Source organism: Hyaena hyaena, unplaced genomic scaffold, assembly GCF_003009895.1.
Source record: "Hyaena hyaena isolate Hyena2069 unplaced genomic scaffold, ASM300989v1 scaffold_34, whole genome shotgun sequence".
Classification (NCBI taxonomy): Eukaryota; Metazoa; Chordata; class Mammalia; order Carnivora; family Hyaenidae; genus Hyaena; species Hyaena hyaena.
The window spans coordinates 3,957,472-3,975,461 of record NW_024080665.1 but is presented as its reverse complement, the minus strand read 5'-3'; the positions used below and the strand labels follow the sequence as shown (position 1 = coordinate 3,975,461).

At 36.8% G+C, this 17,990-nt stretch overlaps 1 protein-coding gene across 2 annotated transcripts in view; it reads left to right on the top strand.

The window, feature by feature from the left end:
* Positions 1-17,990, top strand: part of RSF1 (remodeling and spacing factor 1) — a 159,425-nt gene that overhangs the window by 83,091 nt on the left and 58,344 nt on the right. For both annotated transcript variants that reach the window (XM_039228712.1, XM_039228711.1), the window contains exon 5: positions 8,693-8,847. In XM_039228712.1, the coding sequence (XP_039084643.1) occupies positions 8,693-8,847 (155 nt within the window). The remainder of the gene's footprint in view (positions 1-8,692; positions 8,848-17,990) is intronic.

The following is a 17,990-nucleotide window of genomic DNA, read 5'->3' as shown; positions in this document are numbered from 1 at the left end:
CAACCCTGAGATCTAGAGTCACATGCTATACCAGCTGAGCTAGCCATGAGCCCTCTTATTTGTATTGATTGATATATTTGGAGACATTTCATGTTAAACCTTAAAAGAAAACTTTATTTTTTGATCAGTAAGTGACTCCAGGATCATTATGCAGAATCCTGGGTCTCTAATTTCCTGTCTTTGCAACTTAATTATTTAGAATTTATTTTAGTAATACTCATCTTTTATATTAATTTGGAAATTATTAGGATCTCTAACTAAGTCTACAACTAAAGTAGGGAGAATTACTGGATATATAACCTGGCTTATTAAAAACTCCTTTGACTTGAATTCCTCTCTCTTTTTGCTCATTTGAGTTTTAGCAGATTTTTGTTTAGTGATTGTTAACATTTTAAAGAGATAATCTGTGGAAATTTAGAATATTTATTTGGGTCAGGGAAGCTCAACTTTAATTCCTTAAGAATCAATGTGAATTGAATGAGTTTGTAGGGGATTGTTTTAGAAGCTCCCTTTAATTGTACTATTGCCTGGTTCTCTCTCCATATAGTTAATTTACTAAAGAAATAGTCCTGAAATGAAATTCACTTATCATCTCTCCCTCTGATACATTGAATGAGGCTCTGTTCATGATGTTTTACCACTTCTACTCTTTCCTGTATCAATCTTGCATATTTTTTTAAGAAATATTCTCAACTTTGTAGATGGAGAAATATGACAGAGAAAAATCATTATGATTATTACTGATTAAGTCATAATACTTAAAGCAGTTCCTAATGTATAGCGTTTCAAGTAGATTATACCCTGATGGATGGTGTGAGAGAAATGTTTAGATGCATAGTTACATGCTTGAATCTGGGTTCCTCTGCTTGCCATCTGAAGACAGATTACTTAATTTCTGTGATACTCACTTTATATACCTAGGCAATATAAAGTATCAGCTTTCAAACCACAAAATGGAATTGAACTAGAAATCAGTAATAGAGCTTTAAAATCTCCACATACTTAGATGTTAAATAATACACTTCTACATAACATGTGGGTCAAGGAAGAAATCTCAAGACAAATTTTTAAGTATTTTGAACTAAGTGAAAATACAGATAAAACTTAAAAATTTCGGTTGAAAATTTGCAGCGAAAGCAATATTTAGAAAAACTTTGCATGTAAAGCGAAGGTTGGTTTTTTGAAAAGATCAACAAGATCAATAAGCCGCTAGCCAGGCTAACTTAAGAAAAAAAAATTGGACACAAATTAGTGATATCAGAAATGAAAAAAGGGACCTCTCATGGACATTAAAAGGATAGTAAAGAAATACCCTGAACAACTGTATATTCACAAATTGATAACTTAGATGAAATGGACCAATTCATTGAAAGACATGATCTACCAAAATTCTCACAAAAAGAAATAGACAATATGAATAGCCTCTATCTATTAAATAAATTGAACCGATGATTAATAACCTTTTGAAACAGAAAGCAACAAGCCCAGATGGGTTCACTGGTGAATTCCACCAAACATTTAAGGAAGGAATTATATTCTCTGCACTCTCAGAACATAGGTGAGGGAATAATTCCTAACTCATTTTATAAGGCCAGCATTACCCTAATAACAAAACCAGACAAAGACATTACAGGAAAAGGAAACTGTAGACCAGTATCTCTCATGAACTTAGATGCAAAAATCCTCAAAAATTTCTTTTCAACATCATACTCAAAGTCCTAGCTAATGCTGTAAGGTAAGAAAAGGAAGTAAGAGATACGAAGATTGGGAAGGTAAAAAGGAAACTATCTTTATGCACAAATGATCATCTGTGTAGGAAATCTGAAAGGGTTAACAAAATGTCTCCTGGAACTTATAAGTAATTATAGCAGGATGGCAAGATACAAGATTAAGACCCAAAATGTCAGTTGCTTTCCTTTATACACTCAGTGAATATGTGAAATCTGAAATTAAAAACACAATACCATTTACATTATCTCCTCCCAAATTGTAATATTTAGGTATAGATCTAAGAAAATATGAGCAAATCTGTCAGGAAAACTATAAAACTCTAATGAAGGAACCAAAGAAGAACTAAATAAACAGAGAAATATTCCATTTTGTACATATGAGCCCTTAATATTGTCAAAATGTCAATTTTTCCAAACCTGAAATCTATAGACTTAATGCAATCCTAATCACAATCTCTGCAGGTTATTTGGTGGATATTGGCAAACTTTAAAATTTATATGGAGAGGAGCAACCTCGTGGCCATTCAGTGGAACATCTGACTTTTGATTTCAGCTCAGGTCATGATCCCAGGATTATGGGATTGAACCCCACGTTGGGTTTCACACTGAACGTGGATCCTGCTTAAGAGTCTCTCTCTCTCCCTCTGCGCGCCTCTCTCTCTCCCTCCCTCTCTCTCTCTCTGTGTTTCTAAAATAAGATGAAGTTTATATGGAGAGGCAAGAAACCCAGAATAGGCATAACAATATTGAAGAAAAACAAAATTAGAAGACGGACACTACCCAACTTCATGACTTACTATAAAGCTACAGTAATTAAGACAGTGTGATATTGATGAAAGAACAGACAAAAATAGGGGTGACTGGCTGGCTCAGTTGGTGGAGTATATGATTCTTCATCTCGGTGTCATGAGTTTGAACCCCACATTGTTTGTAGAGATTACTTAAAAAAAAAAAAGACTAAGACAAATATATAATGGAACAGAATAGGAGGCTCTGAAATAAACCTATATGAATATAGTCAATTGATCTTTGATAAAGGAGCAAAGGCAATACAGTGGAGAAAAGATAATGATGCTGAAAAAAATGGACATCCATATGTAAAACACTGAATCTAGACACAAATCTTATACCCTTAAGAAAAACTCAAAGTGAATTACAGATCTCCATATAAAATGCAAAACTATAAATGTCCTAGAAGATAACATAGAAGCAGATCTAGACAGTTTCGGGTTTGGTGATAACTTTTTTGGTACAACCCCAAAGGTATAATCCATGAAAGAAAGAATTGATACAAGCTGGGCTTCATTATACTTAAAGTTTTCCATTCTGGGAAGGCATTGTCAATATAATAAGGAGCTAGGCCACAGACTGGGAGAAAATATTTACCAAAGATGTATTTGATAAAGGCCTATTATACAAAATATATAAAGAACTCTTAAAACTCAACAATAAGAAAGCAACCTGATTTAAAAATGGACCAAAGATGGGGCACCTGGGAGGCCTAGTCGTTAAAGCATCTGACTTTGGCTCAGGTCATAACCTTGTGGTCTGTGAATTCTAGCCCTGCGTCAGGCAATGTGCTCACAGCTCAGAGCCTGGAGCCTGCTTCAAATTCTGTATCTCCCTCTCTCTGTGCCCCTCCCCTGCTCATACTCTCTGTCAAAAATAAAATTCAAACATTTAAAAAAATTTTAAAGAAAATGGACCAAAGACCTTAACAGACACCTTTGCAACAAGGATATACAGATGGATGGCAAATACACACATATATTTGTACAGATAATACACATGAAAAGTGGTCCACATCATATGTCATCAGTAAAATGTAAATTATGATGAGATACTACAATAGGCCTGTTAGGCTGGCCAAAATCCAGAACACTGACAACACCAAATGCTGACAAGGATGTGGAGCAACAGGAACTCTCAGCCATTGCTGGTGGAAATGCAAAATGGCATAGCCACTTTGGAAAACAGTTGATGGTTTCTTAGAAAACTAAACACCATATGATCCAGCAGTCATACTCCTTGGTATTTGCCCAAAGGAGTTAGAGTTATGTCCACATAAAAACCTGCACACAAATGTTTATAGCAGCTTTATTCATACTTGCCAAAACTTGAAAGCAACCAAAATGTCAAAACTGATTAACTGAACATTTAAGATCTTTTCATTTCAAAGTATGTAAATTATACAATAAAAATGCTTTAAGAATTGTAAGAGTTTGACAGTCATTTTCAGAAACCTGAATTCTAAACAGGGTGTTGTTTTCTTGTACCCAGAATTATAGACTCTGTCAAAGACATTTGTAAACCATATGTTACTAGTATAGCACAGTGATTGAGAAGATGGTCTCTGAAGTCAGACTATAATTCAGTCCTGCCTTTAATCCGTACTAACTGTGGCCTTCGGCTGATTACTGTACCTCTCTGCAATGTCCTCTCTTTCTTCATCTATAAAATGGGGGTAATAACAGTACCTATATAATCAGGTTATATTGGCATTATATGAACTAGCTTATGTAAAGTGCTTAGAGTAGTGCCCGGAACACAGTAATCACTCAACTAATGTTAAGTTCTGTTATTAATACTACTGCTGTTGAGAGTACTCATTAATACCTTCCTTTCTTGGTCCCCCGTAAGAAATACTGTCACACTCCTTCATCTTGCCTATTTTGTCACCTCATTAATTTGCAATCAGATGGAAAAAAAAAAAAAAGAATGTTATTGGTGAGCCCTGTAGTCATATGTTATGTATATTTACAGAGTTGCTATAGTCACACTGTGCACTGCCCTGGAAATGCCAAGACATGATGTAGTTTCTTAAGGAGTCCCAAATCGTGGGAGAAAGACACAGGGAAATAGTAAATGATAATATAGGGTCATAAACATGATCTGTGATGGAGATCATTCTGGTGTGCTCTTTAGGAACCAGGTACCTAACCCATACTTGGCAGAAGATGATGCTTATGCTTGGCTTTGTTTTGTTTTGTCTTTTTTGTTTTTTGTTTTTGTTTTTAGTTTCTATTGTACTGTACTACCAGCTCAATTGCTTCTTAAAGGTTTAATCCCTAACACTAATTCTAACTCTGAGCAAATCTTAGACTTAGACTACTAGGAAAAATCATTTTTCACTATATAATAATTAGGATGATATGCTCCATTTCACTAAGTCTTAAAATTAACTTAAGGTACAGGTAGTAAAACATGAGAGTTTAAGTCTGTTAAGTAAAAATTAGTCAATCTGCCTGTTAATCTGAGCTTCTAACCTTTCCCTCTCAACATTTTTGTCCCATCTCAGTTAATAGCAGCCATATCCTTTCAACTGTTTGGAGCTAAAACTTTGGGGTACAGTCTTGACTTGTCTTTTTCTCTCACTTCACATCCACTCTGTCAGCTATCTGTGCAAAATGTATCCAGTGTTTGATCATTCCTCATTCCCTCTTTACTATGTGTTTGTCCAAGCCACCATCATTTTTGTTTTTAATACAGTTTCAGTGGTTTTTAGTATATTCACAAAGTTGTGCAGCCATCACTGCTTTCAAACTCCAGGACATTTTCCCCACTCCATGAAGCAACCCTGTACTGCATATCATGCACATTAGCAGTTTTACTCACCATTCTCCCTTTACCCAGCCCGTGGCAGCTGCCAGTCTAGTTCAGTTTCTATCATTTGCCTATTCCAGACATTTCACATATATAGAATCATACAATATGTGGCCATTGTGTCTGGCTTCTTTCAGAGAGCATAATGGTTTCAGGGTTCATTTATATAGTTAGAATCATTACTGTGCTCCTTTTTATGGCTAAATAGTATTGCCTTGCATGGATATACCACATTTGTTTATTCATTCTATGTTTGTCTTTGAAAGAATAGTTGGGGTTAACTCTGGGGAGCACATTCCAGGCTAAGAAAACAGAAATGCAAACCTGACATCCTAAGAGAGCACGGTATTTTGGAGGGATATATCTTTTTTTTAGTCTCGTATTTTATTTATTTTTGAGAGAGAGAGAAAAAGAGAGTGAGCTCTGGCAGGGAAGGGGCAGAATGATTGGGAGACAGAGGATCAGAAGCAGGCTTCCTCCTGACAACAGCAAGCCTAATGCTGGGCTCAAACTCCACTAAACCATGAGAGCGTTACCTGAGCCACTGACTCTCAGCCAGCTGAGCAACCCAGGCACTCCTGTAGGGTTATATCTAATACACTTGAGTCAAAACGTGTTTTAGAGAAAAACAAGCAATGGAGGGCAGGAAAACAGAAGCACTTAATTATTGGTAGCACCCATGGTCTATTCCACGATTTCCTGGAGATAGTGGTAAGAATTTTGGGTATAATTTGAATGTATGATGATTTATAAAATTTCCCTCTGACTAGCTCAAAATTTAGGATTTTTTTTTCATTTTTTATTTTTTTCAAATGCTTATTTATTTTGAGAGAGAGAGTGCAGGCACACATGTGAGCCGGTGAGGGGCCAAAGAGGGAGAGAGAGAATCCCAAGCAGGCTTCATGCTCAGCAAGGAGCCTGATGGCAGGACTCCTGTCCCACGACTGTAAGATCATGACCTGACCCAAAATCAAGAATTGGGATGTTCAACTGACTGAGCCACCCAGGCATCCTCAAATTTGGGATTTTTTGAAAAATGATTTAGCATGGGGCGCCTGGGTGGCTTAGTCGGTTAAGCGTCCGACTTTCGCTTAGGTCATGATCTCGCGGTTCGTGGGTTCGGGCCCCGCGTCGGGCTCTGTGCTGACTGCCAGCTCGGAGCCTGGAGCCTGTTTCAGTCTGTGACTCCCTCTCTCTCTGACCCTCCCCTGCTCACACTGTCTCTCTCTCTCTCCTAGAAATAAATAAAAACATTAAAAAAAAATTTAAAAAAAAAAAAAAAAAAAAAAAGAAAAATGATTTAGCATACTAAATTTCATTTTTTGGTCAAAATAGGAGAACTCCAAAGATGGATAGTTGTCTGTTTTCGTATAATTATGACTACATTAGGCTTGCATTTTAACACAGTAATTAAATTAAAAGCTTTTTATGGAGTTCTTTGTTGAATTTTTGTGCTACATTTTTTTTTGTTTTGTCAAATAATTGACAGGGATTTTGTTGTAGTATTGGTTCTTATGTTTGGATGCTTTTTAAAATGGATACAGTAAACAACTTAATATATTCAGTTCCCAGCATGACTTCAAAAAATAAGAAGATTGAGGTACTTTTTACATGTGGAATTCTCTGTGTGCTAAGAGAAGTAATAACATTAAGTGGATAGAGTCTTAGGTTAGAAGCAGGCTAGTGCAATAAAGTTAGGAAATGTGAACTTTGCCAAAAATAAATTTATTTAATATCTCTAAGTTTTATCTCTAAATTCCCTCTGAGTTAATTTTTATAATGTGGAGGCAGTGCCAGCATTCTGAAAGAGCATCTTATTCTGACTTCCTACTATTAAATAATTTATAATTCTAGAACTTCATTTTATTTGTAATGTAGTAACCTGTGATTCATTCCCATATACGATAATATATATAAACTTGTGTGTTCATTACCATATACAATGACAAAATTTTAATATGCCCATCAGTGGCAATTATATTACTTTCCTTGGGAGGCTATTTTAATAATATTTGAGTGAATCCTGTCTTTTATTCTGTAGATAAGGAAGTTGAGACCTAGTGAAGACCCATGACTTGTCCAGAGGCACAGTAGTCATCTAGGTTAGGAACAGGGATTCTGTTCCTTCATTAAATATTTCCTGAAGAGCCTGCTTCATAAGTCGGTGTCCCAGCTATCAGAGTTAAGCTGGGATGGAGGTGGAAGGGGACGGGAGGATAGAAGACATGTATGGCATGACAGAGAAGAACAGAAATAATTTCCTCTGAATACGAACCATATAGGATTAGAGATGTATACACATTGCTTTGACAACACTGATGGAAAGATCGTGTTGATTAATTAACTCAGTGACAGATCTAGAACTGACTTTTCCAACTCTTAGTCTAGGATTTCATTTTTCTCTTCACTGTTACACATTGCTTTATCTGAAGAGGAGAAATACCCAAGTGAGTTTTCTTGTCTATAAATGGCATTTAAATCAATCACCTGTCACATAGTTCTGGTCTGGATAGTAAAAATAGAGAATTGATAGGTTAAATCTTACTTATTTGGGGTTTTCTTGTATTTTAAAAAAATGTTTATTTTTGAGAGAGCACAAGTGGAGGAGGGCCAAAGAGGGGGACAGAGGATCTGACATGGGCTCTGTGCTGACAGCAGCGAGCCAGATATGGGGCTTGAACTCATGAACTGTGGGATTATGACCTGAGCTAAAGTCAAATGCTCAACCGACTGTGCCACCCAGGTGCCCCAGGGTTTTTCTTGTATTTTCTTTTTTTTATTGAAATTGAATTCTCTTCTTGTAGTCGCAAACTATAATTGACAGAACAACATTCAGTTTCCTAAATTCTTCAGTTTTTGAACTGTGTTGTAAGAGCTCACTTTGCTACAATTACTCAGAAAGACCTGGATTGTAATGTTGTAACAGTATCAAATATTATTCTCTCTGTAGAAAGAAAAGGGTTCTTAATTACAAATGAATCAAGAACTTGAATCATTTTGTTTTAAAAAAAATGCCTTTTTGGGGAAATTTGACATTGCATAGGACTTTTAGAAATTACCAGATTTTGATTTTTAATTTTGTTCCTACTGTTCTTTTCAGTCAAAGAGATTTGCATTGCCATTTTAATCAATAGGGCATAGATTCCTTCCTTTTTGCAGAATAGTATATTTTAGTATACATTCATTCCTAGTACTTAAATTCAAGGTTAATTAAGATGAGGTGGGCCAGTGTTTTGGATGTTCTTGATTGTGCTCTTTTCATTTTTTTTTTAAATTTTAATTCATAATAGGTATTATTCTGAAAGCTCTTTAGAACAGAATTGAGATTTTTGTGCTGTTTTGTTTTTTCCCTTATTTAGAAATCGAAACGAGTTGGCTGAGACTCTTGCCCTCCTGAAAGCACAGATCGATCCTGTGCTACTGAAAACCTCTAGCCAACAGGACAGCTCCTCCCGGGACAGCCCCAGCTTCGAGGATGAGGAGACCAAAAAGGAGGAAGAAGCGCCTAAACAAGGTTTTTTTTGTGTGTTTTGTTTTGCTTTGTTTTGTAATTTCTTCTCTCTTCTTCTTCTCCTATTTCTAACTGTATTAATTAGAATTCTCTCAGTTTGCAAAGTTCAAGTCTTCCTGTAGGAGGTTGATTTTTCTTTCCTTTCATGAAAAATAAGAAACGAAAATCCATTGAGTACTATCCTCTTTATACTGAGTGTTCAAAAAATTTAAATACAAATTGGTCAGATCATCAAAACATTTTTACTAACTTAAGAATGAATGCAAAGATACTTAGTGAACTCTTTTTTATCCTTGGAGTAAAATGAGTCTAACATAGAATTTTTCATTTTAACCACATATTTTAAGTGTACACTCCTCTGGCTTTAAGTACATTCACCTTGTTGGGTGTCTGTCACCGCCATCTGTCTCCAGAGTCATCCTGCCCATCTGAACCTCTGTACCCGTTAACCCCTCTCCCTTAGCCCCTGGCATCCACTATTCTGCTTTCTGAGTTTGCCTAACTCTAGGAATCTTCCGTTCAAGACGTAATAGAATATTTGTTCATTTGTGACTGGTTAATTTCACTGAGCATAATGATAGGCTAAATAATAATCCACTGCATATGTGTGTCACATTTTGTTTATTCGTCTGTCTGTGGACAGTTGGGATTCTTCCACCTTTTGGCTGTTGTGAATGGTGCTGCTACAAACACAGGTGTACAAATATCTGTTCGAGTCCCTGCTTTCACTTCTCTTGGGTACATACCTAGAAGTGGAATTGCTGGATCATATGGTAGCTTGAGGATCTGCCATACTGTGTTTTACAGGTGCTGCACCATTTTACATTCCCACTAGTCATGTTACAGTGCAGCCCACAAAATACTGTATCTGCATTTTCATTTCATCATCATAGCAGCTCCTTGACATTACTACTACTACTACTACTACATCGAATTATTTCAATTTTAGAGTTGAGGGAATTAGGAAGTTTATAAACTTCCCCTCAGTACTATAGATAATAAAATGACAGAGTCTAGATTTGAACCCTGGTCTTTGTATCACCTATACTCTTTAACTAGAGTGATCCAGGGCTATACTTCTCAAATATTAATAGACATGCTGTTTACCTGGTGATCTTCTTATAGTGCAGACACTGATTAAGTTGATCTTTTGTGAGGCTGCTGATTTGCCATGTTAATTAACAAGGAGACCTAGGTGATGATGATGATGATGCTTGTCAAAGGACCACACTTGGAAGAGCCAAGTTATAGAGATAGTTTCCTCCTAACCTTGTATTTGTCTAAATACAACAAAGTCTTTCAAAAAGCTGTTTCTGAAGATACTCCTTAGTGAATGCTGATGTTATGACACTCAGCAGTTAAGAGAAAGCACAATGAGGGGTGCCTGGGTGGCTCAGTTCATTAAGCATCTGACTTCGGCTCAGGTCATGATTTTGCAGTTTGTGAGTTCGAGCTCCATCAGGCTCTGTGCTGAAAGCTTGGAACTTGGAGCCTGCTTTGGATTCTGTGTCTCCCTCTCTCTCTGCCCCTCCCCAGCTCGTACTCTGTCTTTCTCTCTCTCTCAAAAATAAATAACCGTTAAAAAAAAGAAAGAGAAAGCACAATGATAACACTCAACTCAGTGGAAGAGAGAGTCTGTGGGGGAGGACATCTCTTAAAAAAGCAGAGCAGGAGGGGTGCCTGGGTGGCTCCATCGGTTAAGTGTCCGACTTTGGCTCAGGTCATGATCTCGTGGTTCATGGGTTCGAGCCGCCCTGCATTGGGCTCTGTGCTGACTGCCCAGAGTCTGGAGCCTGCTTTGGATTCTGTGTCTCCCTCTCTCTCTGCCCCTCCCACACTCACGTTCTGTCTCTCTCTGTCTCTCAAAAAATAAATTTTTTTCTCCTTTCTCTTTTAAATAGTCTCTTCTGTTTATCTTACTCTAAAAGCAAAATGTTTCTTACTCATTTAAGAAATACTTACTGTATACCTGTGTTCCAAAAACCATTTTAGTAGACAAAGACTGAAATCTTTGTCTTCGTGCAGCTTACACTAAAGTGGATAAAATAGATGACCCATACCATTGCCCACGTGGCAAGTACTGTTCTCAGTGGTTTACATATGGTAAGTCATAATACAATCTTCGCAACCACTCTGTTAGGTAGGACATTAGTATTTTGTTGTTGTTGTTTTCAGATGAGAGAAGTGAGATGAGAGGTTTGAGTGACTTTCCCAGGGTCACACAGCCTGTTAGTGGCACACTCAGTTTTCACACCTGGGCAGTCTTCGGTTTTTCTCCAGAGACCCTGTACTTTTGATGCTGCGCTAACATATAATTTGTGGTAGACAATTTTATTCAGCCCCCAAAGCCATATCTCTTACTCTGTCCTCTCAGGTATGATTATATTTGGTTCCAGCCAAGTCCAAAGAAGTGGGATTCTGGGCTTGTCATTTTTATTACTTTTAGATATAAACAAACATTGCCTTTGAGCAAGGAGGGGAGGGAGAGCAGGGATATTTGGAAATCAGACATCAGAGAGGAAGAATAAACAGGAAATGAAGAAAGAATAAAACAGCTACTCTTACTCTTACAACTAAAGTAGATTTTTCTTTGTTAGTTCAATTGCCATGCTTTGTTTTTAACTTTAGGAAAAAATTTTTTTATATAAATGCCAAGAAGAAATTCATTACATATAAAAGCAGGCAGAAAAAAGATACAAAAATGGCATAATATGTTGTAAAACATTCACTAATTAAATAAGTTGGTTTTTTACTTTAAGTATAATTAAAATTGCCTTTGAAAAAGTCTGAATTTCTTAAAGTGCCATTCAGAATCTCACAGTCTGGCCTCAAACTATTTTCTGCCGTTGTCTCCTACTATTTCCTTACAGGATCACTGGTTTGAGATCATCTAGATGCCTTTATTTTCTCCTGATGTCTGGGGCATTCCCGCTGTCTTGTCATGCTCTTATCTCCCTGAGATACTATTCCTCCACTGTGGAACTTCTGGTTATTCTTCAGGGCCATCTGGAATTTCCTAATCTTGATCCTTTTTCTGAGTTCTGCTGGCATTTATTTAAATACTGTTTTTTCCCCCACTCACATTAGGGTTGTCATACTACTGTAAGAGCTTGAAGCTCTTCAGTACTTGTTGACTGCTATTCTCAGACTGTGATAGATTGTAAAGCAAGTGTTAGGTGTAACTTTAGCCCTTCTCTGTTTAAGACCTAGGATATTTTGTTAGGTGGTATACTACCTAGCTGCTGCTTACAGGATGCCATGAAGTTGAATCTATATTTTCACTCCATGTTAGATACTGTATTCTAATATAGAAGGGATGGAAAAATTAAAAAGGAACTTTTATGGGGAAAAACAAAGTTGAAGAAAATCCTAACCTTTATTTTAGTTTTTTTCTGCTAATTGGAAAAATCTTTTCCTTTTGTTAAATTTTGCAGTCATACATTCTACCTTTATGTAAAATGGGTAAAGAATATCGTTTGAGAATCTGTAAGAGAGAATAAAGATTGTAGAGTGGCAGCATGCAAGTCTGAATGGTCTGAAAACATGCTTATTTTGGTTTGTCCAGTTCCACTTTGTTTTTGTTTTGTTTCTGATTAATGTAAAGTCACCATTGTAAAATGTACCATTCAGTGGTTTTTAGTATATTCACAATGTTTTGCAACCATAACTACCATCTGATTATAGAACATTTCCATCGCCTCATAAAGAAACCTTGTAACCTTAATTAAGCAGTCACTTGCCATTTTTTATCTTCCCCTAACCCCTGGAAGCCACTAATCTACTTTCTGTCTCTGTGAATTTGCCTATTTTGAACATTTCATATAAATGGAATCATACCGTGTAGGACCTTTCGTGTCTGGCTGCTTTTACGTGGCAAAGCTGCTGCTTCTTTCACTTTCAGGGTTTACCCTCATTGTAACATGTTATCAGCACTTCATTCTTTATTATGAATAATATTTCCTTGAAAAGATATACCACATTTGTTAATTTAGTCATTAGTTGATGGGCATTTGACTTGCTTCTACTTCTTGGCTGTTAATGAATAATGCTACTGTGAACATTCATGTACAGATTTTTGTGGGAACATGTTTTCACGTGTGTCCTTTTTTTTTTTTTTTAAATTTGAATTTGCTGTGAACGTTTAAAATTGGAAACTAGAAGAGTTGGTAACTATGCAGCAGCATTTTTGCCTATCATCAATGGCCTGTATCTGAATAATGGTTGACCCTCCTTAGAATTCTCATTCTTTGATTATCTTAGTCCATTCTTCTGTCCCCTAAAATTGGGCTTAAAGTCTGTAGCTTAGCCTGGTACTTATATTTTTCTTTCTTATGATAGAAACTGAAAAAAATATTTTATTCATGTGTCTATCAAATAATACAAAAACAAAAGAAGAGAAAGGAAAATGGGAGAGGCTCCTTGTTTTCAGCAATGAAGAATATTCCTACAGTTATAATAGGTAAAGTAAGCTATGGATGACTGTCTTATAGCCATTAGTAACATGGTATCTGATATGAATGAAGCTTAAATTCAACATGCCAAAGTAATATAACTTAGTGTAGTATATTAGTCTGCCCTGTCTTCCGTAACAAAATATCAGGCTTGGTGGCTTAAACAGCAAACATTTATTTTCTCACAGTTTTGGAGGCTAGAAGTCCCACATTGAGGTACCAGCTGACTCAGTTGCTGCTGAGGGCTTCCTGCCTGGCTTACAGATGGCTGCCTTCTTTCTGTGTCGTCGCATGGCCTCGTCTCTTTGTACATGCAGTGAGAGAGTGATCTAGTGTTTCCTGTTTCTTACAAAGGCACCAGCCCTCTTGGATTCGGGCTCCAACTTTTTTGTATCATTTATTTTTTTTTAACTTTTTTAAAAAATGTTTTATTTATTTATGAGAGAGAGACAGCATGAGCAGGGGAGGGTCAGAGAGAGAGGGAGACACAGAATCAGAAACAGGCTCCAGGCTCTGAGCTAGCTGTCAGCACAGAGCCTGATGCGGGGCTCAAACCCACAAACCGTGAGATCATGACCTGAGCCAAAGTCGGACACTTAACCTACTGAGCCACCCAGGAGCCCCGTTTTAAAAATTTTTTTTAACATTTATTTATTTTTGAGAGACAGAGCATGAGCAGGGGAGGGGCAGAGAGAGAGGGAGACACAGAATCCAAAGCAGGCTCCAGGCTCTGAGCTGTCAGCACAGAGCCTGACGTGGGGCTCGAACTCATGAACCGCAAGATCATGATCTGAGCCTAAGTCGGCTGCTTAACTGACTGAGCCACCCAGGCACCCCTTGATATCATTTAACACTAATTACCTCACTAAGGGCCTTGTCTCCCAATACAGCCACATTGGGTATTGGGGCTTTAACATATAAATTTAGGGAGGGACATAATTCAGTCCATACATGTAGTATTGTGGAACCATCCGAAGTAATATGATGGGTAATGGGAAAGATAACCTGGTGGAGAAATTGGGAGGGACAGGGAGAACTGAAATTTTAAGATTTGTTTCTTCATGCTATGAAGAACAGTTATATAGAGAGATTTTTTTTCTTTTCTTTTAATTCCAGTGTAGTTAACCATATAGTGTTAATATTAGTTTCAGGTGTACAATGTAATGATTCAGCAATTTCATCTGAATTGGTTAATGAGCAGTTACATATTTTTAAGAAAAAATATTACATGTGTATCAAATCTTTTTTTTTAATGTTGAGTTTGGATTCAGCAAAAATGTGTCCACCTAGACTAAGTATTTGCATACATAAGTACAATTGCAAATACTCTTACTAACAGTGAATAGACTACTAGGAATAAATGGGACAAGAAGTTAAGTCATGTTATATTTTGTATTGTAGCTGATAAAAGCACAAATACTAATATTACACGTAGTGATTTATTTATAGCATCAGTGAGTCTTTTTAAATGACAAGAGTTAATTTGGATATGAGTCCAAATTTAGGAAATGGCTTTTTTGTGTTGAGGGAAAAGTTTCATTTATTAATTTTTTTTGAAAAGTTTTAAATCTAAATGCAGAGGCACCTAGCTGGCTCAGTTGGAGGGGCATGTGACTTGATCTCTTAACCCCATGTTACTTGTAAAAATTACTTTAAAATAATATCTGGAGTGCCTGAGTGGCTCATTCTGTTAAGTGCCCAACCCTTGATTTTGACTCAGGTCATGAGCTTATGGTTGGTGGGTTCCAGTCCTGCATTAGGCTCCTCGCTGCTGGCATTGTGGCACCTGCTTGGGATTCTCTCTCTCTCTTTCTCTCTGTCCCTGTCTCTCTCATGCCCTCTGCCTCAAGATAAATAAACTTAAAAAAAAAAAAAATAGGGGCTCCTGAGTAGTTCAGTCAGTTAAACATCCAATTCTTGATCTCTGCTCAGGTCTTGATCTGAGAGTCATGAGTTCAAGCCCTGTATTGGAGCCTCAGCATGGAGACTACTTAAAAGATTAGATAGATAGATAGATAGATAGATAGATAGATAGATAGATAGATAGATAGATAGATAGATAAAGAAAAAGTTGCCTAGATGTTATCTTCCTTCAGCCGTTATGATCATAATGTCTGACACAATGCTTAAATTGGAGTTGATGACATTTTGTAAAGACGTAACATGTTTAAAGACAAAAGAACGGAACTTCACTGTGTTATTATTTGAGTGTTTCTTTGTATAAAAAATTTAAAGTGAAACATGTCACAGTCATGGTAATTAACCATTTAAACTGAATAAGCTCTTAAAGCCTGACTTATAGCTGAATTAATTTTTTGCCTGATAAATGTACAGAATGCAATAGTTTTCTCTACTATGAGGTTTGATAATCTGCAGTGCCCACCAGGAGTCTTCTTCAGTTCAGCTAAACATTTGGACCCACAAGACTACTACAGATCACAGTTAGCATTAGTCCATGAAGATCAATGTAAGACAGAAGTTGCCAACAGGTTTACGCTTTGCTGCAGTCTGTGTTGCAGCTTATATGACCATTCAGGAATCCAAGAATGCTCTTCTTCCAGCTGACAATTTCAGCCCAAGGATAGGGGATTCACACTGAATAGGTGTGGGGACTGCTTTGTCTTAAAAGCCTCATGTTCCGGGGCGCCTGGGTGGCTTAGTCGGTTAAGCGTCCGACTTTCGCTTGGGTCATGATCTCGCGGTTCGTGGGTTCGAGCCCCGCGTCGGGCTCTGTGCTGACTGCCAGCTCAGAGCCTGGAGCCTGTTTCAGAGTCTGTGATTCCCTCTCTCTCTGACCCTCCCCTGCTCACGCTGTCTCTCTCTCTCTCTCTCCTAGAAATAAATAAAAACATTAAAAAAAAAAAAAAAGCCTCATGTTCCTTAGAGGACAGTATCTGTTATAATAAATTCTGTAGGCTATATTCTGTGGTCCTCATGCCCAAGTAGATAAGAGTCACTACATTCAGGAGTGGCCCAAGTATGACATCCCCATCACATGTTTATATTACTTTCTTTGTTTAGATGTATTTTATCAGTTAGAGGTCATTGATAACATGCACTGTTGCCTAGCAATGGTCTGGTTGACATTCCATTTTTTTTAGTCAACAAAGGAGGCAGAACTTAACCAACAGTCAAATTCTTAGATGAAAAGCTTTTCTTAACCTGTGGCCCCATAAAATGGCTTAGGCATGATGTAGTGCTAAGAAAACTTTTTGGGGAGTGGGCAGGAGTCAGAATTTTTTCATACCGTTCAGGTTTAAAAAAAATCCATACCTTATCAACTAATATCTTCTCAAAGATTCAGGTTGGCAATACAGTTGAAACACTTGGGATACACTAATAAGTTGATTCATGTGTTTTTTCATTAATTTGGTTCAATAGGAAATGTAGTAGATAAGGCCCACTTTCCTAATACTGCAGTTGCTATCCAGAGATGAATATGAATGGCCTGAATTCTGAAATAGGTTCTCCAACTTCAGACTTAAAGAAAATTAATATTGTTTAGTTTACCTTTCTAAAGTAGTATCAGTAGAGCACAATGAGGAGCTACAGGATAAACTGGTTTACTAGTATAGTACTGAAAACTAAATAAGGACGCATTCAATTTCAAAAATTATGTGAATATTCTGAGAGTAGATGCCCTGTAGACAAAATTGCATCAGTGTTGCCATTACTTGCCATTCATCAACAGCTGTTTACTGGCATAAAGTATATAGTTGTAAATTCCCTATTAAATGATTCCAGGCTAAATTCTGTTTTGCATATAACAGTGCTAAATACTAGATCCCTACATTGTCATAATGACCATCCCCCTCCTGAAAAAAATGATCCAGTTTCTGATTGCAAATTAAAGGAATAATGAATTATGAAACAAAATATAAAAATTAAGTAGGTTTTTAAAATTTAAAGCATAATCACCAGCATTATACTTATTTGTATTGTGTTCTGTAAGAACAGAATTTGTTTCTAACATTCTGTTTTTCTTAACTTCAGCCCACTCTATTCATTTATGTTTCCTGTCTGGCCCCTGTGGCCATTAGAGTTTGTAACCCCTTCAATAGAAGGGGTGGCTACTAATTGCTACAGCTACAATGATATTTTGGTATGATATGGGTGTTTAATCTAGAGATTATGGATGGATGTCAAAATGTCCTTGTACTGGGCACAAAATAATCCAGTATTTATATTACCGATATCACTATTGTTCACTCCAAAAAAGTACAGAGACCGGATAAATACAAATGTTATTGTCACCTTGTTTCAGTAGCTTAAATAGTTCCCTTTATAAAAGAAAATACACTATTTTTATCATCACCATCATTCATTCTTTACATCAGGCCTGACTTAAATTGTCAAGATAAAAGACAAAATACATTGAAGTTCACATTTCTTTTATTTTTATGCCGGGAACAATAGGCCACAGACCGTGTTGCTTCTTATGTGAGCAATTTGTGCTTATTGAAGAGGGAAGGAGGGAGGGAGGGAAGGGAGGAGAAAAGCATAAGAAATTTCATGGTTAGATTAACTTACTATTGAAATTATTTATCCTACATTTGGTGTGACTTGAATTAGAAAGGAAAAATTGAAGTTGTCATTCTTGATTTTAGGAAAATGGCAGTGGTATGGTTTTTGAGTCACTATAGATACCTTCATTAAAGAAAGATAGCTATGGCAAAAATTAAAAATAATGGTATC